General features: G+C 46.4%; 1 protein-coding gene across 3 annotated transcripts in view; it reads left to right on the top strand.

Annotated features, from left to right (window-relative positions):
- LOC112267028 (BCAS3 microtubule associated cell migration factor) overlaps positions 1-23,322 on the top strand; it is a 354,308-nt gene extending 330,986 nt beyond the window's left edge. For all 3 annotated transcript variants that reach the window (XM_042297357.1, XM_042297358.1, XM_042297359.1), the window contains one exon: positions 21,455-23,322. In XM_042297357.1, the coding sequence (XP_042153291.1) occupies positions 21,455-21,603 (149 nt within the window). In that variant the 3' untranslated portion in view covers positions 21,604-23,322. The remainder of the gene's footprint in view (positions 1-21,454) is intronic.
- The last annotated feature ends 1,188 nt before the right edge of the window (positions 23,323-24,510 follow it).

Raw genomic sequence — 24,510 nt, 5'->3', positions numbered from 1 at the left:
GTGTGTATGAAGATTGGTCCACCACCCAAAGGACATCCAGACAACTTGGCACAACTGTGGGAAGCATTGGAGTCAACATGGGCCAGCATCCCTGTGGAACGCTTTCAACACCTTGCAGAGTTCAGGCCCCAACTATTTGAGACCGTTCTGAGGGCAAAGGGGGTGCAACTCAATAAAGGGAAGGTGTTCTTAATGTTTTGTACACTCAGTGTGCATGTGCTCTGTGTTCATAACAGTGTGTGTGACCCTCCAAACCCAGGAAGTATGTGACTCGCCTCCAGGCCCTGTGTATACCAGGTCCTTGTGTTCTAAGTAATTTATCACATTGTTGGATGGCAGTCCACATAAGTTTATGATTGAATTAATTAGGTCTACTGCCGTGTGCTATTGGAGGGATTTGGCCGGTTGATTCCACCTTCTTGCGTGTTGGTTTTGGAGGAGCTCCACCTCTCATCTGATGTTATCGTGGTACAGAAAACATTGCCTCTGCCATCACATGGAGCACTGGGTTTTCGTCTATATGTACATTACCGTGTGCGTGTCTGTCTCACTGTCTGTCTCACTGTCTGTCTCACTGTCTGTCACACTGTCTCACTGTGTGTCTCACTGTGTGTCTCTCTGTCTGTCTCTCTGTCTGTCTCACTGTCTGTCTCACTGTCTGTCTCTCTGTCTGTCTCACTGTGTGTCTCTCTGTCTGTCTCACTGTGTGTCTCTCTGTCTGTCTCACTGTGTGTCTCACTGTGTGTCTCACTGTCTGTCTCACTGTCTGTCTCACTGTGTGTCTCACTGTCTGTCTCACTGTGTGTCTCACTGTGTGTCTCACTGTCTGTCTCACTGTCTGTCTCACTGTCTGTCTCACTGTCTGTCTCACTGTGTGTCTCACTGTCTGTCTCACTGTCTGTCTCACTGTGTGTCTCACTGTCTGTCTCACTGTCTGTCTCACTGTCTGTCTCACTGTGTGTGTGTCAGTGTGTGTCTCAGTGTGTGTGTCTCAGTGTGTGTGTGTCTTACTGTTTGTCTCACTGTGTGTCTCAGTGTGTGGTTTGGAAGAAAGCAAGCGGTTGATGTAATCTGTTGGTGTGGAGTGAGGATTTCCTCCCTATCAAAGAGAGAGTGGTACGTTCCAGTGTGTTTGGGGACCTGTCAGGGGACCTATGAAGTTAGGTCTATGGGTCCCACTTAGGAACAAACAGAGCGTGTTAGAAGGGCAGAGGGCCTTTCTATCTATACACATTTTTTCCACACACATAAACACCTCTTACTTTTGCATTCTGCTTTTCAATCTGATTTTACAGTAATACTCTTTACTCCCTGAATATCTAGAAAGAGTTCACTTATTGTATGTGAACGTGAATATTCCTCTTGGGGCCAGTATATGTGAGTCATTTCATGAAGTCAGTTTCATAATGTTTGATAAATTGGGTATATTAAGGCACGTGGCTAGAATCTAGACTCCAACCCTCCTGTTAGCACTGTGAAAACCTCTATTGTTCCCTACTGTAGTCTGGCGATGACGCTCCTATCTCCTGTTTGACTTGGACAGCCTCTTGTAGCCATTTGCAGAAACTACCAGGTCGTTTATGTGACTGACTGAGTTCCTTTCTACCAAGTCTTGTTTTAACACACAGATATCCATCACAAGACCAACAAAACACACCACAGCAGACCACCACACAAACACACACACACACACACAACAGCAGACCACCACACAAACACACACACACACACACACAAACACAGCAGACCCACACACACACACACACACACACACAGCAGACCACCACACACACAAACACACACACACACAGCAGACCACCACACACACACACACACCACAGCACCACCACACAACACACACACACACACACACACACACACACACACACACACACACACACACACACACACACACACACAGCAGACCACCGCATTATCACGATGGGGTAGGAGGTCCCACTTCCCCAATCAATCATTACTCCCTTCTGGTTCCAGTATACACACACACATGCAGGGTTATATACACACACGCTGTAGCGAACGCACACACACGTACACCACATCAACGCACTTCTCACTTCACCTCTTTTTGTACTTTGGGGACATGGCTTTAGACCATTGAGAATACAGACTTGTTGGGTTAATGAGCAGGAGGGCCACCCCTCCGTCCTCCTCACACTTGTTGGGTTAATGAGCAGGAGGGTCACCCCTCCGTCCTCCTCACACTTGTTGGGTTAATGAGCAGGAGGGTCACCCCTCCGTCCTCCTCACACTTGTTGGGTTAATGAGCAGGGGGGTCACCCCTCTGTCCTCCTCACACTTGTTGGGTTAACCAGCAGGAGGGGCACCCCTCTGTCCTCCTCACACTTGTTGGGTTAACCAGCAGGAGGGTCACCCCTCCGTCCTCCTCACACTTGTTGGGTTAACCAGCAGGAGGGGCACCACTCCGTCCTCCTCACACTTGTTGGGTTAACCAGCAGGGGGGGCACCCCTCCATCCTCCTCACACTTGTTGGGTTAACCAGCAGGAGGGGCACCCCTCCGTCCTCCTCACACTTGTTGGGTTAACCAGCAGGAGGGTCACCCCTCCATCCTCCTCACACTTGTTGGGTTAACCAGCAGGGGGGGCACCCCTCCATCCTCCTCACACTTGTTGGGTTAACCAGCAGGGGGGGCACCCCTCCATCCTCCTCACACTTGTTGGGTTAACCAGCAGGGGGGGCACCCCTCCATCCTCCTCACACTTGTTGGGTTAACCAGCAGGAGGGGCACCCCTCCGTCCTCCTCACACACCATTTGTATACTTCACTGAAAAATATCAGTTGTTCATTTTGGCACCTGCCCCCGGTGTCCTGTTCTGACCTGCTTCACTAGAGACAGAGAAGCCCAGGGTCCTGTTCTAACCTGCTTCACTAGAGACAGAGAATCCCAGGATCCTGTTCTAACCTGCTTCACTAGAGACAGGGAAGCCCAGGGTCCTGTTCTCACCTGCTTCACTAGAGACAGAGAAGCCCAGGGTCCTGTTCTGACCTGCTTCACTAGAGACAGAGAAACCCAGGGTCCTGTTCTAACCTGCTTCACTGGAGACAGAGAAACCCAGGGTCTTGTTCTAACCTGCTTCACTAGAGACAGAGAAACCCAGGGTCCTGTTCTGACCTGCTTCAGTAGAGACAGGGAAACCCAGGGTCCTGTTCTAACCTGCTTCACTGGAAACAGAGAAACCCAGGGTCCTGTTCTAACCTGCTTCACTAGAGACAGAGAAACCCAGGGTCCTGTTCTGACCTGCTTCACTAGAGACAGGAAAACCCAGGGTCCTGTTCTAACCTGCTTCACTGGAGACAGAGAAACCCAGGGTCCTGTTCTAACCTGCTTCACAGGAGACAGAGAAACCCAGGGTCCTGTTCTACCTTGCTTTACTGGAGACAGAGAAACCCAGGGTCCTGTTCTACCTTGCTTTACTGGAGACAGAGAAACCCAGGGTCCTGTTCTACCTTGCTTCACTGGAGACAGAGAAAGACACTGAGTGCATTCTCTGTACCACTGAAACACATTATCTGAGCTGCGAAAAGAAAAGAAGGGAACCCTGTGAAAGAAAATAGAAAGTGACATGGGTTGAGGCTGAAGAGTATGGTGCTGAGGAAATACAAGGGAGAGGGAAAGAAGAGCAATGTCATTATTTCTGCCCCCAAGCACTCCTCCATTCACTGGTGGGTCTCTCTCTCTCTCTCTCTCTCTCTCTCTCTCTCTCTCTCTCTCTCTCTCCCCCCTCTCCCCCTCTCCCCCTCTCCCCCTCTCCCTCCCTCTCCCTCTCCCCTCTCCCTCTCTCCCTCTCTCCCTCTCTCCCTCTCCCCCCTCCCCTCTCTCCCTCTCTCCTCTCTCCCTCTCTCCCTCTCCCCCTCCCTCTCTCTCCCTCTCTCCCTCTCCTCTCTCTCTCTCTCTTTCTCTTCCTCTCTCTCTCTCTCCCTCTTCTCTTCTCTCTTTCTCTTCTCTCTCCCTCTCTCTCTCTCTCTCTCCCTCTCTCTCTCTCTCTTTCTCTTCTCTCTCTCTCTCTTTCTCTTCCTCTCTCCCCCTCTCTCTCTCTCTCTCTCGCTCTCTCTCTCTCTCTACCTCTCCCTCCCTCTCTCTGCAGCCAGCCGAGAGCGTGAGAGTAATCCGTGGTGACAGTGTGAGACGAGGAAGAATAATTCCTGTATTCAGAGCCATCACCGCTTACCCCCCTCTTCCTTTTCTCTTCTCCCCTCCTCCCTTTCTTTTGCTCTCCTCCACTGATACGTTAGGCCTGGATGTCATTGTAGCATTTATCGTGCCACTCTGCCCTGCTAGCCTAGAGGTGTGTGTTTAGTTTTACTATCATGTGTGGACCAGAAGTACTCACAAGGATAGTAAAACAAGGAAAATGTGCTGGTCCCACAAGGAAGAAGGCTATTTTAGGTTTAGGGGATTAGAGTTAAAATTAGGGTTGGGGTTAGGTTTATGGTTAGGGTTATGAGAAGGGGGGCGCAGAGTGTCCTAGCCTTTCTCAAATGGTCTTTCTGTGGCGGTTTTTGTAGACTGCACTTAACAGCTTGCTCAGGGGAGAGACGCTGTGAGAGTTCATGAAGAAAGAGAGCGAGACATGAAGAAAGAGAGAAGGAAAGAGAAACAGGGCTTGGGAGAGAGAGAGTGAGACCGGGAGAGTCGGAAGCACATCTTACAAATGTCTGTGTGATGTTCAAGGTCTGTTTTGGGTTGTCTAGACAAGACAGCAGTGAAACACTTTCAAACCAGGAGGCATTTTAGAGGAGTGGAATTTAGGAAAAGGACGCTATATCTGAGGTGTCTCCGAGTTATGCTCCACTTTAGTCTGTTGTATGATTACTACTAGTATCCTTTAACTCTGACTCCACTATTTTGACTTATGACTCGCATCCATCTGGAGCCAAACAGCCTTTCTCCTGTAGCATGAGTAGATGACTAATAAATGCACTGATTGTACTACATACATCTGTATATTTACTAAAGCATTCGTTTATGCCTGCACACTCAAACACATGCATACACCTATATGTGCATATGTACAGTACCAGTCAAAATGTTGGACACACCTACTCATTCCAGGGTTTTTCTTTATTTTTACTATTTTCTACATTGTAGAATGATAGTGAAGACATTGAAACTATGAAATAACACATATGGAATCATGTAGTAACCAAAAAAGTATTGAACAAATCCAAATATAATCTTCAAATTAGCCACCCTTTGCCTTGTTGACAGCTTTGCATTCTCTCAACTAGCTTCACCTGGAATGCTTTTCCAACAGTCTTGAAGGACTTCCCACATATACTGAGCACTTGTTGGCTGCTTTTCTTTCACTCTGCGGTCCAACTCATCCCAAACATTCTCAATTGGGTTGAGGTCGGGGGATTGTGGAGACCAGGTCATGTGATGCAACACTCCATCACTCCTTCTTGGTCAAATAGCCCTTACACAGCCTGGAGGTGTGTTGGGTCATTGTCCTGTTATAGTCCCACTACGCAAACCAGATGGGATGACGTATTGCTGCAGAATGCTGTGGTAGCCATGCTGGTTAAGTGTGCCTTGAATTCTAAATAAATCGCTGACAGTCTCACCAGCAAAGTGCCCCCACACCATCACACTTCCTCCTCCATGCTTCACGGTGGTTGGAACAAAAATTCTCACATTTGGACTCATCAGACCAAAGGACAGATTTCCACCGGTCTAATGTCCATTGCTCGTGTTTCTTGGTCCAAGCAAGTGTCTTCTTCTTATTGGTGTCCATTAGAAGTGATTTCTTTGCAGCAATTCAACTATGATTCACTGATGCCTCTGAACAGCTGATGTTGAGATGTGACGCATTTATTTGGGCTGCAATTTCTGAGGCTGGTAACTCTAATGAACTTATCATCTGCAGCAGAGGTAACTGGGTCTTCCTTTCCTGTGGCGGTCCTCATGAGAGCCAGTTTCATCATTGCGCTTGATGGTTTTTGCGACTGCACTTGAAGAAAGTTCTTGAAATGTTCTGCATGGACTGACCTTCATGTCTTAAAGTAATGATGGACTGTCGTTTCTCTTTGCTTATTTGATCTGTTCTTACCATAATATGGACTTGGTCTTTTACCAAATAGGGATATCTTCTGTATACCACCCCTACCTTGTCACAACACAACTGATTGGCTCAAACGCATTAAGAAGGAAAGAAATTCCACAAATTAACTTTTAACAATGCACACCTGTTTATTGAAATGCATTCCAGGTGACTACCTCATGAAGCTGGTTGAGATAATGCCAGGAGTGTGCAAAGCTGGCAAAGGGTGGCTACTTTGAAGAATCTCAAATATGAAATATATTTTGATTTGTTTAGCACTGTTTTGGTTACTACATAATTCCATATGTGTTATTTCATAGTTGTGATTTCTTCACTATTATTCTACAATGTAGAAAATATAAAAATCAAGAAAAACCCTTGAATGAGTAGGTGTGTCCAAACTTTTGACTGGTACTGTATATATTCACTGCATATGCACATAGAGGCTCTCCTAAACATTCTTTCACACTCTGACACACACAGACATAGTCAGAGTGTGACTCACATTCTCACACGCACATATCTGCGCGTAAGGGTGTGTCTGTGTATCAATAAAAGATGTGCTATGAATTAGTGATGGGGTACATAATGGACAGGTTGCGTTGCGGAGTGGAGCTGCTGTTCCAGGGGTGTAACAGCAGGCCCAGTCAAGGCTGTCTTCACATATCACATCTGTACCCAGCAAACACTCATAAGCGTTTTGGAGAGGAGAGGAGGGGAGGGGAGGGGAGATAGGAAAAGGGGTGGATGGGAGGAGAAAGTGTGGAGTGTTGAGATGAGAGAGAAATATATGTCATTTAGCAGACGCTATTATCCAAAGCGACTTGGTCAAGCTTGAATACATTTTACAGTATGTGTGGCTGGTCGCGGGAATCAAGCGCCATGCTCTACCTCCCTTTCCTCTCCACTCTGCTCCTCTCCTCCCTTCCATCTTTCTCAGAGGAGTTCATCTATTAGTCCAGAAGTGTCAAACATATAGGTGTTTTGAGTAAAACAAATTTTTATTTTGTATTATTTTTATGTAGGGGAGGGGAGGGGAGGGAACCGGACTCAATATACTTTAAAATGACTAAAACCAAATCAAAACTGTGTAGAAATGATCATTGACATATATGCATAGTTTATTGACTGTCCAGCTCGCTGATAATCATTAGACAGTAGGGAGCATCGGGGAAAAAATCTAAATTTTGACTGCAAGGAATTTTCAGTGCGGCCCTCGTTGCAGACCAAATGCGGCCCCCGAGGCAAAATTAGTTGGACACCCCTGTTGTAGACTAAATGCGGCCCCCGAGGCAAAATTAGTTGGACACCCAGCTGTATCTGTCCCACAGATACAGCTACCCACTAATTATAACATGTCATCATATCTAATGTCATGGCCCTACTTGAGTGTCCAAGATCAAAGCCAAACCAGAATCTCTCTAAATGGCTACATTCAGACAACCAGCTATGATGGAGTCCCTTCGTTTCAGTGTCATTTTCATACACAGGCTCTAATGTTGTTTTTCCCCTCTTCTCGAAATGGACTCGTTCAGGGTGTGGCTAGTGATATTAGGATAAACCTTCTATATACCATGTTCCACTTCTGTTTAAATAGCTGCCGTATTATTACCTATAAGCTGATTCAGAGACAATGGTACAGGATGCTGTTTCTCCCTCCTCCCGGGCATTTAGAACCAGGCTGTCTTAAATGGCACACTATCCCTATATAGTGCACTACTTTTGACCAGGACCCATGGGGCTGTAGTCAAAAGAAGTGCACGATAGAGGCAATAGAGTATCATTTGAGACGCAGCCCCCGTCAGTGAAGACTAAATAATGGAATACGGAGTCGGTCAGTTAATTGAATAAGGAGTTGATTAGTAGAAATGGACTGTAACGTTAAGTGGTATGATCCATTGAACCCTGGTCTGTACTTAGAGAGGTTGTGCCCTAAGGCTTAAGCAGCTTACCTGCTATGGTAAGAGCCCTTTTTAACCATTTGAAGATAGCCCTATCTCCAGCTTCCCTTTTCTTCCCAAATGGCGCCCTATTCCCTACATAGTGCACTACTTTTGACCAGAGCTCTTTGGGGAGCAGGCTCTGAATGGTTGTAGCTACTTTACGGGCTCTATATAATAGTTTATATGGCCTGCAGACAGCCTTGTTGTGTCCTCCCAGTCTTTAGCCTGCCGCTGTTTGCCCACTCTGGGTTAATAGTGCCGTTGTTGATGTGTTAACCTTTCTTCTCTGTGTGTTTTCTCAGAAGTCCATGAGAGCGTATTCATACTTCCATTACCATATCATGTTGTTTCTTGTCTCTGCATTTCTTGGGTCAAAAGGACAAACGGACCAAGGTTGCGTGCCAAACAGCGCCATATTCTCTTTATAGTGCACTACTTTTGACCATGGCTCATAGGGGTCTGGTCTAAAGTAGTTCACTATATGGGGAATGGGTAAGGGTGCCATTTTGGATGAACACAATGTCTCGCTCTCAAGGGCCGTGTCCCAGGTCAAGAGGTCAACATCAGCAGTGCTTTTCTGAAGGGAACAGGGAAGTTAGTTTTGATTGGCTCCACATTCAGCATGAACTGTACTGTAGATGGACAAGAATCAGCTCATATTAATGAAAGCTATTACACTGTACATTATAATGTACATAATGGCAGTCTATAGGATTTAGCCTCTGGTGTTGCCGTGAGTCTCCTCTGTTCTCTTTGTCCTGGACCCCTTTATGTTTTTTCAACTCTGACTCTTTCTCTTTCCGTGACCTCTGTGTGTCCTCTCTCTTGACCCCTGCCTCAACCCGAGTGTCTCTCAGTTCTAGCCAATTCCGAGGATGATACGGTCAGCCTCCAGCCAATAGGGAGGCTGACATGGCCCGTTTAGCCTGCTGCTAATGGACAGCCGTCCGAGCCTCCTCCTTCCTCTTGCACAGCTCTGTCCCCCGACCAAGGAACACAAGTTTGTTTTCATTTTCCTCCCGGTTCCGCTAAGCACCCGTACCACACAGACAGGGCTGGCTGGGGTATTGGGGGGTGTAAACGGAAAGAAGAGGTGGGGGTGGCAGGGTGTCCCAGGCCAGAGAGAATGTGTAGCTGTGTCCTGTAGTTGTGTCCCCTGAAGTTAAGGGACAGCAGGGTACTATGAGGGGTACTGTGGTGTTGGGTATCAGCTGGATCATGGAATGTTCCGTAGGAGTATGCTGGATGTATCTCATGTCTTTGTCTTCTGTCAGATGTGTGTATGTTTCATAAGTGTGTGTCAACACACATGCTGGCACCCACCCACACACACTGGCACCCACACACACTGGCACCCACGCACCCACACACACTGGCACCCACCCACCCACACACACTGGCACCCACCCACCTACACACTGGCACCCACCCACACACACTGCAGCACCTCAACTCCAGTAGAAAGGTAGCGAGTGAGTAGCCTGATTGTAGTGAAAGTCCCCTTCACAGCAGAATAGCACCATGCACACACAACCACCAGTCTGCTCAGCTGAGCCCTCTGTCTCAACACACAGCAGAGAGGACTTGTCTTGGGGGTTAAGTTGTGGTAATAACATCCTGTTTTCGGGTTTTGGTTCAGAGGTCCAGAGGTATGTTTGTGTGTGTGGTTCTGTCCTAAATGGCACCCCATTCCCTATAATGTACTGATGTACTGACCAGTTGAGTCTTATGGGTGGATAGGGTATTATTTGGGTGGTAGTCTGTTTGTGTGTGTGTATTTAGAGAGGATGTTGTGGTGGATTTTCAACTAGCTAGCCAAATCATCTGTGTGAGCAACTGATGAGGAAGTCTCCTCTAAATCCAATGTGGCTTAAATATAAACATAGACTGACAACAGCTTGGCACACACACACATACACTTTCTCTCTTCCACACACCCAGCGAGGGGGTAATGATGAGGGACAATCAGTGTGTGTGGTATAGCGTTTCACAGCATCCTGATGTATAGCAGGGCTTTAAAACCAGTGCAAGCTCTTTACCGGAGAGATGAGTGGAAGTAATGAGGAGAAGAGAGGGAGATAGAGAGGGATGTATAGAGAGGAGTGATTGTATCTCCATGCAGCAGGCCTGGTGTAATGAGGTCTGATTGGAGATGAAGCAGTCCACCATTTATCTGCTGACCCATGAGAGTGTGTATGTGGCCCCAGAACCAGCTGGGGCCAATTGTGAGATTAAATTTAAAACTCAAAAACATTCAGTTGGGATAAGTCTAGTATCGGTGTGTGTTACTGCCTCACTCCCAGACTCTCTGAGACGAGAGAGATAGAGGAGGGAAAGATGGAGAGGAAAGAGCGACGAGAAAGTGGCATCACCTCTCTCCTCTCCTCCTCTCCTGTCCTCTCCTCTCCTCCTCTCCTGTTCTCTCCTCCTCGCTCCTGTCCTCTCCTCTCCTCCTCTCCTGTCCTCCCTCTCCTCCTCTCTCTCTCCCTCCTCTCCTGTCCTCTCCTCTTCGCTCCTCTCCTGTCCTTTCCTCCTCGCTCCTCTCCTGTCCTCTCCTCTCCTCTTCGCTCCTCTCCTGTCCTCTCCTCTCCTCCTCTCCTGTTCTCTCTGCCTCGCTCCTGTCCTCTCCTTTCCTCCTCTCCTGTTCTCTCCTCCTCGCTCCTGTCCTCTCCTCTTTGCTCCTCTCCTGTCCTCTCCTCCTCGCTCCTCCCTGTCCTCCTCTCCTGTCATCTCCACCTCTCCTGTCCTCGCTCCTGTCCTCTCCTCCTCGCTCCTCCCTGTCCTCCTCTCCTGTCCTCTCCAGCTCTCCTGTCCTCGCTCCTCTCCTGTCCTCTCCAGCACTCCTGTCCTCGTTCCTCTCCTGTCCTCCTGACTTCTCTCCTGTCCTCTCCTCCTCACTTCTCTCCTGTCCTCCTCTCCTGTCCTCTCCAGCTCTCCTGTCCTCGCTCCTCTCCTGTCCTCCTCACTTCTCTCCTGTCCTCTCCTCCTCACTTCTCTCCTGTCCTCTCCTCCTCACTCCTCTCCTGTCCTCCTTCTCTTCTCCTTGCGTCTCGCTCCTCTCCTGTCCTCTCCTCACTCCTCTCCTGTCCTCCTGACTTCTCTCCTGTCCTCTCCTCCTCACTTCTCTCCTGTCCTCCTCTCCTGTCCTCTCCAGCTCTCCTGTCCTCGCTCCTCTCCTGTCCTCCTCACTTCTCTCCTGTCCTCTCCTCCTCACTTCTCTCCTGTCCTCTCCTCCTCACTCCTCTCCTGTCCTCCTTCTCTTCTCCTTGCGTCTCGCTCCTCTCCTGTCCTCTCCTCACTCCTCTCCTGTCCTCCTCACTTCTCTCCTGTCCTCTCCTCCTCACTTCTCTCCTGTCCTCTCCTCCTCACTCCTCTCCTGTCCTCCTTCTCTTCTCCTTGCGTCTCGCTCCTCTCCTGTCCTCTCCTCACTCCTCTCCTGTCCTCCTCACTTCTCTCCTGTCCTCTCCTCCTCACTTCTCTCCTATCCTCTCCTCCTCACTCCTCTCCTGTCCTCCTTCTCTTCTCCTTGTCTTCTCGCTCCTCTCCTGTCCTCTCCTCCTCACTCCTCTCCTGTCCTCCCTCCTCCTCCTCCTCTCCTGTCCTCTCCTCCTCACTCCTCTCCTGTCCTGTCCTCTCCTCCTCACTCCTCTCCTGTCCTCTCCTCCTCACTCCTCATGTGTCCTTTCTTCCTCTCTCCTGTCCTCCTCCACGCTCCTCTCCTGTTCTCTCCTCACTCCTCTCCTGTCCTCTCCTCCTCACTCCTCATGTGTCCTTTCTTCCTCTCTCCTGTGTTCTCCTCCACGTTCTCCTCTCCTGTCCTCTCTCCTCCTCACTCCTCATCCTTTCCTCTCCTCCTCACGCTCCTCTCCTCTCTCTCATCCTCTCCTGTCCTCCTCTCTCCTCCTCCTCTCCTGTCCTCTCCTCCTCACTCCTCATGTGTCCTTTCTTCCTCTCTCCTGTGTTCTCCTCCACGCTCCTCTCCTGTTCTCTCCTCACTCCTCTCCTGTCCTCACCTCCTCTCTCTCACATACACACACACACAGACAGCAAACACACACAGCACAAAGACACAAAACATGCTCTCAGTGAGGAGGCTTGTATGTTTGTATGTTGATTCAGTGTGTGAGTGCATGTATGTCTGTTCTTTACATGTATTTATCTATTTGGGTCTGTGTGTGTATATGTGCAGGAATTTGTAATTGTACATGTGTGTGTGTGTGTGTGTGTGTGTGTGTGTGTGTGTGTGTGTGTGTGTGTGTGTGTGTGTGTGTGTGTGTGTGTGTGTGTGTGTGTGTGTGTGTGTGTGTGTGTGTGTGTGTGTGTGCGTGCGTGCGTGCGTGCGTGTGTGTGTGAGCTTGCGCCAGACTTAAGTGAGAAGAGGAGAGTTTAAGAGGATTAGGCCATTGACAGGATGCTGGATCATTTCTGGACATTATTTCCACAGTCAGTCCACTTGGTAATGATGTATTTACTGAGCCCTGTAGAACTGTTATTGCGTTTTGCCACAAAGCTTAACTCCCTCCTTGCTGGATTGTACCATGAGGCCAAATATAGTCCATTCTGTCTCACTTCACGGCTTCAACATATTCGGACAGGGACGGAGTGGCCATAGGACAGTTCTGCAAATGCCAGATGTGCTGGTCCATCTTTAGCCCAGTCACCCTGTTTAAATTAGTGTTTTTTTCCCCTGTATTCAGCTTGCTGTTTGTCCAGGCTTTGTCCCTAAGTATTTGTGTTTTAGTGGAAAATGACAAGTTTTACATGAATTGTTATTATTACATGTAACTACATTAGTAATGTGAATGAAAATGTAAATATAGTAACCAATCTGAAACAGAATGTGGTTGATTTTTGTTTATTTAGATTCAGTCATTGTCATGTAGGTACTATGCAGTTACCATGTACAGCTGAGTGAATCCAGCCTGGTTAACAGACTAGTTGTTTTGTTAACCAGACTGATTTCAGGGGGATGGAATTAGTTGGTGTTAACTACATGTCATAAGGTTAGCTCTATGTCAAGTGTTACAGAGCTTAGATCCACGTTAGAGCAGATGGGCTTGTGTTGAGGGTGTGAGCATCAGGGTGGGTGTGATTGATTGATCGGGTGTTGATGTTATCAAGAGCAACATCTGATCCAGAGATCAACTAATTGGAAGGAAACCCTACTTTGGACTATTATGTAGGACTATTATGAGTTAGAACAAGAATGGTTTAGGGGTTAGGAGATAGGGAGTAAGGGTTAGGAGAGAAGGGTTATGGGTTAGGAGAGAGAGGGGTTATGGATTAGGAGATAGAGGGGTTAGGAGAGAGGGGCTAGGGGTTGAGGGTTGGGGGAGATAGGCTAGGGGTTAGGAGAGAGGGGCTAGGGGTTGAGGGTTAGGAGAGAGAGGCTAGGGGTTAGGAGAGAGGGGCTAGGGGTTAGGAGAGAGGGGTTAGGAGAGAGAGGCTAGGGGTTAGGAGAGAGAGGCTAGGGGTTAGGAGAAAGGGGCTAGGGGTTTGGAGAGAGGGGCTAAGGGTTAGGAGAAAAGGGCTAGGGGTTAGGAGAGAGGGGTTGAGGGTTAGGAGAGAGAGGCTAGGGGTTAGGAGTAGAGGTCGACAGATTAATCAGAAGGGCCAATTTAATTAGGACCGATTTTAAGTTTTCATAACAATCTGTAATCGGCATTATGGCCGATTACATTGCACTTCACGAGGAGACTGCGTGGCAGGCAGACTACCTGTTATGCGAGTGCAGCAAGGAGCCACGGGTAAGGTGCTAGCTAGCATTAAACCTATCTTATAAAAAACAATAAATCTTAACATAATCACTAGTTAACTACACATGGTTGATGATATTACTAGTTTATCTAGCTTGTCCTGCGTTGCATATAATCGATGCGGTGCCTGTTATTTATCATTGAATCATAGCCTACTTCGCCAAACGGGGGATGATTTAACAAAAGCGCATTTGCGAAAAAAGCATAATCGTTGCACGAATGTACCTAACCATAAACATCAAATCAAATCAACTTTCCCTTTGTCACTTACACATGGTTAGCAGATTTTAATGCGAGTGTAGCGAAATGCTTGTGCTTCTAGTTCGGACCAGGCCGTCATTGTAAATAAGAATTTGTTCTTAACAGACTTGCCTAGTAAAATAAAGGTAAAAAAAATATATTTTAAAAAACCAACGAGTAATCTAACCTAACAATTCCAAAACTACTACCTTATACACACAAGTGTAAAGGGATAAAGAATATGTACATAAAGATATATGAATGAGTGATGGTACAGAACGGCATAGGCAAGATGCAGTAGATGATAGAGTACACTATATACATATACATATGAGATGAGTAATGTAGGGTATGTAAACATAAAAGTGTCATAGTTTAAAGTGGCTAGTGATACAGGTATTACATAAATGGCAAGATGCAGTAGATGATAGAGTACACTATATACATATACATATGAGATGAGTAATGTAGGGTATGTAAACATTATACACTGCTTAAAAAAATAAAGGGAACACTTAAACAACACAATGTAACTCCAAGTCAATCACACTTCTGTCAAATCAAACTGTCCACTTAGGAAGCAACACTGATTGACAATAAATTTCACATGCTGTTGTGCAAATGGAATAGACAACAGGTGGAAATTATAGGCAATTAGCAAGACACCCCCAATAAAGGAGTGGTTCTGCAGGTGGTGACAACAGACCACTTCTCAGTTCCTATGCTTCCTGGCTGATGTTTTGGTCACTTTTGAATGCTGGCGGTGCTTTCACTCTAGTGGTAGCATGAGACGGTGTCTACAACCCACACAAGTGGCTCAGGTAGTGCAGCTCATCCAGGATGGCACATCAATGTGAGCTGTGGCAAGAAGGTTTGCTGTGTCTGTCAGCGTAGTGTCCAGAGCATGGAGGCACTACCAGGAGACAGGCCAGTACATCAGGAGACGTGGAGGAGGCCGTAGGAGGGCAACAACCCAGCAGCAGGACCGCTACCTCCGCCTGTGTGCAAGGAGGAGCACTGCCAGAGCCCTGCAAAATGACCTCCAGCAGGCCACAAATGTGCATGTGTCTGCTCAAACGGTCAGAAACAGACTCCATGAGGGTGGTATGAGGGCCCGACGTCCACAGGTGGGGGTTGTGCTTACAGCCTAACACAGTGCAGGACGTTTGGCATTTGCCAGAGAACACCAAGATTGGCAAATTCGCCACTGGCGCCCTGTGCTCTTCACAGATGAAAGCAGGTTCACACTGAGCCCGTGACAGAGTCTGGAGACGCCGTGGAGAACGTTCTGCTGCCTGCAACATCCTCCAGCATGACCGGTTTGGCGGTGGGTCAGTCATGGTGTGGGGTGGCATTTCATTGGGGGGCCGCACAGCCCTCCATGTGCTCGCCAGAGGTAGCCTGACTGCCATTAGGTACCGAGATGAGATCCTCAGACCCCTTGTGAGACCATATGCTGGTGCAGTTGGTCCTGGGTTCCTCCTAATGCAAGACAATGCTAGACCTCGTGTGGCTGGAGTGTGTCAGCAGTTCCTGCAAGAGGAAGGCATTGATGCTATGGACTGGCCCGCCCGTTCCCCAGACCTGAATCCAATTGAGCACATCTGGGACATCATGTCTAGCTCCATCCACCAACGTTGCACCACAGACTGTCCAGGAGTTGGCGGATGCTTTAGTCCAGGTCTGGGAGGAGATCCCTCAGGAGACCATCCGCCACCTCATCAGGAGCATGCCCAGGCGTTGTAGGGAGGTCATACAGGCACGTGGAGGCCACACACACTACTGAGCTTCATTTTGACTTGTTTTAAGGACATTACATCAAAGTTGGATCAGCCTGTAGTGTGGTTTTCCACTTTAATTTTGAGGGTGACTCCAAATTCAGACCTCCATGGGTTGATAAATTGTATTTCCATTGATAATTTGTGTGTGATTTTGTTGTCAGCACATTCAACTATGTACAGAAAAAAAGTATTTAATAAGAATATTTCATTCATTCAGATCTAGGATGTGTTATTTTAGTGTTCCCTTTATTTTTTTGAGCAGTGTATTAAGTGGCATTGTTTAAAGTGGCTAGTGATACATTTTTTACATCAATTTCCATTATTAAAGTGAGCTGGAGTTGAGTCAGTATGTTGGCAGCAGCCACTCAATGTTAGTGGTGGCTGTTTAACAGTCTGATGGCCTTGAGATAGAAGCTGTTTTTCAGACTCTCAGTCCCAGCTTTGATGCACCTGTTCTGATGCACCGATTAGGATTTTTCAACGCCGATACCGATTATTGGAGGACCCAAAAAGCCGATACCGATTAATCGACCGGTGTTTATTTGTAATAATGACAATTACAACAATACTGAATGAACACTTATTTTAACTTAATATAATACATCAATAAAATCAATTTAGCTTCAAGTAAATAATGAAACATGTTAAATTTGGTTTAAATAATGCAAAAACAAAGTGTTGGAGAAGAAAGTAAAAGTGCAATATGTGCCATGTAAGAAAGCTAACGTTTCAGTTCCTTGCTCAGAACATGAGAACATATGAAAGCTGGTGGTTCCCAGGTAAGAAGTTTTAGGTTGTAGTTATTATAGGAATTATAGGACTATTTCCCTCTATACCATTTGTAATTCATTAACCGTTGACTATTGGATGTTCTTATAGACACTTTAGTATTGCCAGTGTAACAGTATAGCTTCCGTCCCTCTCCTCGCTCCTCCCTGGGCTCGAACCAGTAACACAACGACAACAGCCATCATCGAATCAGCGTTACCCATGCATAGCAAGGGGAACAACTACTAGAAGGCTCAGAGCGAGTGACGTTTGAAACGCTATTTGCGCGCGCTAACTAGCTAGCCATTTCACTTCGGTTACACCAGCCTCATCTTGGGAGTTGATAGGTTTGAAGTCATAAACAGCGCAATGCTTGAAGCACAACGAAGAGCTGCTGGGAAAACGCACAAAAGTGCTGTTTGAATGAATGTTTACGTGCCTGCTTCTGCCTAACACCGCTCAGTCACATACTTGTATGCTTGTATGCTCAGGCAGATTAAGTGCAACGCAGGACACGCTAGATAATATCTAGTAATATCATCAACCATGTGTAGTTAACTAGTGATTATGATTGATTTGTTTTTTATAAGATAAGTTGAACGCTAGCTAGCAACTTACCTTGGCTTACTGCATTCGCGTAACAGGTGACAAGTCCTTGTGGAGTGCAACAAGAGAGAGAGGCAGGTCGATATGGCGTTGGACTAGTTAACTGTAAGGTAGCAAGAAAGGATCCCCCGAGCTGACATGGTGAAAATCTGTCGTTCTGTCCCTGAACAAGGCAGTTAACCCACTGTTCCTAGGCCGTCATTGAAAATAATGTATTCTTAACTGACTTGCCTAGTTAAATAATGGTCTAAAAAAAAAAAAAATTTACATCTGCAAATCGGCGCCCAAAAATACCGATTTCCGATTGTTATGAAATCGGCCCTAATTAATCGTCCATTCCGATTTATCGGTCGACCTCTAACCTGTACTGACCTCACCTTCTGGTTGATAGCGCGGTGAACAGACAGTGGCTCGGATGGTTGTTGTCCTTGATGATCTTTATGGCCTTCCTGTGACATCGGGTGGTGTAGGTGTCCTGGAGGGCAGGTAGTTTGCCCCCAGTGATGCGTTGTGCAGACCTCACTACCGTCTGGAGAGCCTTACGGTTGTGGGCGGAGCATTTGCCGTACCAGGCGGTGATACAGCCCGATAGGATGCTCTTGATTGTGCATCTGTAGAAGTTTGTGAGTGCTTTTGGTGACAAGCCCAACTTCTTCAGCCTCCTGAAGTTGAAGAGGCGCTGCTGCGCCTTCTTCACAACGCTGTCTGTGTGGGTGGACCAATTCAGTTTGTCCATGATGTGTTCGCCGAGGAACTTAAAACTTACTACCCTCTCCACTACTGTCCCGTCGATGTGGATAGGGGGGTGCTCCCTCTGCTGTTTCCTGAAGTCCACAATCATCTCCTTTGTTTTGTTGACGTTGAGTGTGAGGTTACTTTCCTGACACCACACTCCAAGGGCCCTCACCTCCTCCCTGTAGGCCGTCTCGTCGTTGTTGGTAATCAAGCCTACCACTGTAGTGTCGTCCGCAAACTTGATGATTGAGTTGGAGGCGCAATGCCTTTCTTAAAATCAATACACAGCAGAAGTATATATTTTTAAACCTGCATATTTAGTTAAAAGAATTTCATGTTAGCAGGCAATATTAAACTAGGGAAGTTGTCACTTCTCTTGCATTCATTGGACGCAGAGTCAGAGTATATGCAACAGTTTGGGCTGCCTGGCTCGTTGCAAACTAATTTGCCCGAATTTTACGTAAATATGACATAACATTGAAGGTTGTGCAATGTAACAGACATATTTAGACTTATGGATGCCACCCGTTAGATAAAATATGGAATGGTAGTTGGATGGGCTATGTACAGGTGCAATGATCTGGTAGCTGCTCTGACAGCTTGTGCTTGAAGTTAGTGAGGGAGAGATAAGTCTCCAGCTTTAGCGATTTTTGCAGTTCATTCCAGTCATTGGCAGCAGAGAACTGGAAGGAAAGGCGGCCAAAGGAAGAATTGGCTTTGGGGCTGAGCGCGTGCTGCGGCTGGGTGCTGCTAATGGTGACCAGTGAACTGAGATAAGGCGGGGCTTTACCTAGCAAAGACTTGTAGATGACCTGGAGCCAGTGGGTTTGTCGACTAATATGAAGCGAGGGCCAGCCAACGAGAGCGTACAGCAGGCGGCCAAATTAGGTGTTGGCTTTAGGGATGATCAGTGAGATACACCTGCTGGAGCGCGTGCTACGGATGGGTGTTGCCATCGTGACCAGTGAACTGAGATAAGACGGAGCGAAGGATGAGTGAAGGATGCTTTGTTGCGAAATAGGAAGCCAATTCTAGATTTCATTTTGGATTGGAGATGCTTAATGTGAGTCTGGAAGGAGAGTTTACAGTCTAACCAGACACCTAGGTATTTGTAGTTGTCCACATATTCTAAGTCAGAACCGTCCAGAGTAGTGATGCTGGACGGGCGGGCAGGTGCGGGCAGCGACAGTTTGAGTAGCATGCATTTAGTTTTACTTGCATTTAAGAGCAGTTGGAAGCCACGGAAGGAGTGTTGTATGGCAGTGAAGCTTGTCTAGAGGTTAGTTAGCACAGTGTCTAAAGAAGGGCCAGAAGTATACAGAATGGTGTCGTCTGCGTAGAGGTGGATCAGAGAATCACCAGCAGCAAGAGCGACATCATTGATGTATATAGAGAAGAGAGTCGACCCGAGAATTGAACCCTGTGGCACCCCCATAGAGACTGCCAGGGGTCCGGACAACAGGCCCTCCGATTTGACACACTGAACTCTATCAGAGAAGTAGTTGGTGAACCAGGCGAGGCAGTTATTTGATAACCCAAGGCTGTTGAGTCTGCCAATAAGAATGTGGTGATTGACAGAGTTGAAAGCCTTTGCCAGGTCGATGAATACGGCTGCACAGTACTGTATCGATGGCAGTTATGATATCGTTTAGGACCTTGGGCGTGGCTAAGATGCACCCATGACCAGCTCTGAAGCCAGATTGCATAGCGGAGAAGGTACGGTCGGATTCAAAATGGTCTGTGATCTTTTTGTTAACTTGGCTTTCGAAGACAGAAAGGAAGGGTAGGATAGAGATAGGTCTGTAACAGTTTGGATCCAGAGTGTCTTCCCCTTTGGAGACGGGGATGACCGTGGCAGCTTTCCAATCTTTGGGGATCATGGATTTATCGGTGGTGACAGTGTTTCCTAGCCTCAGTGCAGTGAGCTGCTGGGAGGAGGTGCTCTTATTCTCCATGGACTTTAGTGTCCCAAACCTTTTTTGAGTTTTTGCTACAGGATGCAAATTTCTGTTTGAAAAAGCTAGCCTTAGCTTTCCTAACTGCTTGTGTATATGGGTTCCTAACTTCCCTGAAACGTTGCATATCACAGGGGCTATTTGATGCTAATGCAGAACGCCGCAGGTTGTTTTTGTGCTGGTCAAGGGCAGTCAGGTCTGAATCAAGGGCTATATCTGTTCCTGCTTCTACATTTCTTTAATGGGGCATGCTTATTTAAGATGGTGAGGAAGGCACTTTTAAAGAATAACCATGCATCCTGTGCTGACGGGATGAGGTCGATATCCTTCCAGGATATCAGAACGCTCGGATCAACCCCACTCCTCGACTAGAGCGTACACTGGACGCTCTGAATGCTCTGAGAGCAAAATGCTCTGAATTTCCGAGAGTTCTCTGAGCACACTCACCAGAGGGAATTTATGAACACACCCTGTGAGTCATTATACCCATAAAACCTAGCGGACAAACAGGGAAATGGTTCCAATCGTTTTTTTCCCATTCATTTTTCCCATAGGGGATTTAGTAACACTTAAAATAAGGGCTGTGTTTCATGTGGGCTTACCCTGGGGTGACGTTTTAATAACCAAGTAAATCTCACACTTTTTATTAATATATTCGCCTGTATTTACCCCCCAAAAATGCCATCTAATGTGGCTATCTTAAAGAACTACAAATGCCATCATGATCTGGGCTGGGATATGGAGACAGGGGCTAGGGTAAGTAGAGGGGCTAGTGGCTAGTAGAGGGGCTAGGGGATGGGGTTAGGATAGAGGGCCAAGGGGTTAGCAGAGGGCCTAGGGGTTAGCACGCACACGCTACTGACCCCACCCATACACCCCCCCCATCGTCGTCATATATACCATGATCAATAGGACTGGTGTATATGTCTGATCTGTGTCAAAATGCATCACGTAGATCACTGCCTTCATTCCTTCCTCACACCATGCCAGTCTGCACCCATCTTGACGGATATGTTTTACAACATGTCTTCTCTTTAATATGTTCCGTATGGCCATAGACTGACATGTAACCGTTTCCTGTGAATGGTTTTGGAGCAGCCTGTCAGACAGTGTGTCAGTCTATACAGGAGCAGACTGCTAGCTGGCATACCGTACTGTTACTGTTACTACTGGGATGGTTAATGAATCAGGTTGAGAGTCAGTGTGTTTGACAGAGCAGACCAACCAACCCAGAGACATGGTAGTGGAGGGAGTGGCGTTTTGGGCCCTGTCCAGAAACAGCCCCTAGCCCTTGTCCCCTATAGACACTTCATCTGTTGTAGATCTGGTAGAGTTGGATAGGGAGACGCAAAATGGTTGTAGCTCCGCCTTGGCCTCTGATAAAGACAACATCTGGCGGCTTTATATGTGAATGTACATTTTTATTGGTTTGGTACACAGACAGAAACAAGACAAAATCCCACTCAGCACTACATAATCTACTTACATCGTTACAACACTTTCAATGTACAGCTCATAGAAGATTGGAATTTTCATTGTGTGTGTGTGTGTGTGTGTGTCTCTCTGTCTCTGTCTCACCCCCACAGAGCTCCAGAGGGAGGGCAGCATTGAGACTCTCAGCAACAGCTCTGGTTCCACCAGCGGCTCCATCCCCCGTAACTTTGAGGGCTACCGCTCTCCACTGCCCACCAACGAGAGCCAGCCCCTCAGCCTCTTCCCCTCCGGATTCCCCTAGAGGAGACCAGGAGACAGCCTGCCTACCACCCTACAAGACCTTGGGTCAAATACTATTTTAAGTCTTTCAAATGCTTTGAGTGTTTGCTTTTGTCTGCCTGGGGTGCCTGATGGGAGGGGACTACATTTTACAACTATTCTATTGGTTCCAACTATTCTATTGGTTCTAGACAAGCTCAATAAAGCCCAGATAAAGTATTTGAACCCAGGTCTGCTACCTACCATCCATCCTACCGCTTCACACAGCACAGCCAGACAGTCCTGATGTCTTCCGGTCTCTCGCCGTGTTGATGTTCATTAGGATGTTATTGTGAGCAGTGGTTCCCTTTTCATGTTCCCTCCTCTCTCTTTCCAAATCCAGGAACTGTCCAGTGTTACTCCCACCTACCGATGTGTGTGTCTCTGTCTGTCTGTGTGTGTGTGTGTGTCTCTGTCTGTCTGTCTGTCTGTGTGTGTGTGTGTGTGTGTGTGTCTGTCTGTCTGTCTGTCTGTCTGTCTGTCTGTCTGTCTGTCTGTCTGTCTGTCTGTCTGTCTGTCTGTCTGTCTGTCTGTCTGTGTGCGTGCGTGCGTGTGTGTGTGTGTGGTGATGTGTCACATGGCGTGTGTTTCATTTTGAGTGTGTGAAAAAGTTGAGGTTTATCTAATGTAGCTGTAGTTGTTTTACTTCTGAAGATAACGACCTAGCTCAGCATGCGCGCTGTAATGTATATTAGCTTTGCTTATTAAGACCAAATCACTTCCATGTATGGTTTTCTCTTCATTTGGTAACATTGATGGTTTTGGTGGGTATCTTTTTAGTTTGTTGAGTCGAGTGTCTTCTGATGATTTCATCTTGCTTTGATTATGATTTTCTTTTTCTTTTTTTGCAACAAAAAACAGGTTTGTGCTTTAACAAAAGAAAAGGCTTATTCCTTACTTGCGTGCACACACACACACCTCAAACACACCCCAAATTGTGAATAACTACTTTGCCAGCTTGCTTTTCTTAGTGAATGGGTCATTGCTAGTCTTGACCAGACCACATAGGACTTGAAATGAAGTGTGATCTGATGCACTAGTGAGAACAGAAAGATAGACTCACCTTTGAGACTTAAAACAGGTTATAAATATTTGGTCACTGATTTTGTATTTAGTGTTTGTCAACATTTTAATTTTATAACACGATACAATCCTAGTCCTTTGTCTGGGGAATGGATGTCTGGTTGACTACACGGGTCTGTTCAGAAAAATTCTACGTTACAGGACTTTCAGGTAGAAATACATTTTATAGAACATGTGACTCATTACAGATCTATATATTACATATTTATCTGCAATGTTCGGGAATGTTTCACCCTACTGAACACAGCCATGTTCCCGTAATTCTGCATGTTGAATGAGTCGATGGCTACTGCTGCTTGGTCACTGGACAATGTAACATAAAAGAGGCATGATGAATTTATTCCTTTTAATACAGAACACATACTTATTAATACATTTTTACTAATATTGGTTTTGTAAAATACCAAATCGTTATTTGCTATACATTCATGTTAATGAAATGTATTGATGTGTTATTATCACCCCTGGATACTCAATGATTTCATATATGCTAAATAAATATTACACCTGCAGAGTCATTGTTTCAATCACGTGAACAAAAGTTATCAGCAAGTGCTTTTGTAAAATGTAGTGACTTCTCGTTTAATTTAATGAAAATAAATAAACCACACCAAAGCCAGTGCACATTTTCTGCCAGTTTATTGTGGAAAAGCAGACCGTGAATACAACACTCTAAAACTTATCACTCAGATCAAGAGTCAAATAAACTTCAAAATGTTCAAAAATCAGTACAAGACTAATTGATGTAGGGCTTGTATTGTATTGGCTGAATTTCTTTAAATCGACAATTATGTGAACTGTCTTGTGCAACTGTCTTATTTAAATGCAATTCACTTACCTTAGACGGGACCAAAACTGGAGCTGAGACTGAAACAATGGCCATGTGAATGTGTTTGAGCAGGCATACTCAGGCATACTCAGGCATGCTCTGCTCTCTTCTTCAGGTTGTTTTCTCCATAAAAAAAGAATCAATAGAACAGGCTTGGAACCCCTAACCCTGCCATTTTGACCTGATTTTACTGGTCCACCGATGAGTAGCCCATTATGGGTGCGTTCATAAATTCACTCTGGCTATCTATTACAATTTCAGAGCACTCTTGTCTGAGTTTGCCAGAACGCAGAATAACTGCTGAATTTACAAACGCTCAGCACCCTTTGAATATGGCTGATGCCAGTAAACGTCGGCAAAAAAGCGTAATTAAATAGTTGCCAGCAGCACAGTAACAGTCACCAACGCTCTGGATAACATCAAAACAGCCTAATCAACTCTGCTAGGGTGAGTAAAATGGTCAGCGTGAGGTGTTCTGTCATTTGTTTTCTGGAAGTAGCTAGCAAGCTAGCCAACGTTGGCCAGTTAGCTTGGGTGCTTGACTGCCGTTGTGAGGTCAGAACGCTCAGATCAACCCTACTCCTCGGCTAGAGCGTCCAGTGTGCACTCTGAACGCTCCGAACGGCCAGAGGGCTCTCTGAGCACACCAGAGTGAATTTACAAACACACCCTATGAGTCATAATACCCTTTAAACCTAGCCTAATTTCAGAAACACTTAAGATAAGGGTTGTGTTTCATGTGGGCTTACCCTGGGGTGACGTTTTAATAACCATGTAAATCTCTGTAGGAGATATTAATATATTCACCTTTATTTACCCCCCAACAATGAAATGCTAATTAGCTGCTAATATGGCTATCCTGAAGAACTACAAATGCCATGATGATCTGGGCGAGACTGACGAATCGAGGCAAAGGTAAGAATCTCTGAATTAACTATCTAATGTTAGCTAAATCTAGTAATTAATAAATTGGCTACA

Source organism: Oncorhynchus tshawytscha, linkage group LG14, assembly GCF_018296145.1.
Source record: "Oncorhynchus tshawytscha isolate Ot180627B linkage group LG14, Otsh_v2.0, whole genome shotgun sequence".
Classification (NCBI taxonomy): Eukaryota; Metazoa; Chordata; class Actinopteri; order Salmoniformes; family Salmonidae; genus Oncorhynchus; species Oncorhynchus tshawytscha.
The sequence above is the reverse complement of the archived record's forward strand: the minus strand, read 5'-3'. Positions and strand labels throughout refer to the sequence as shown.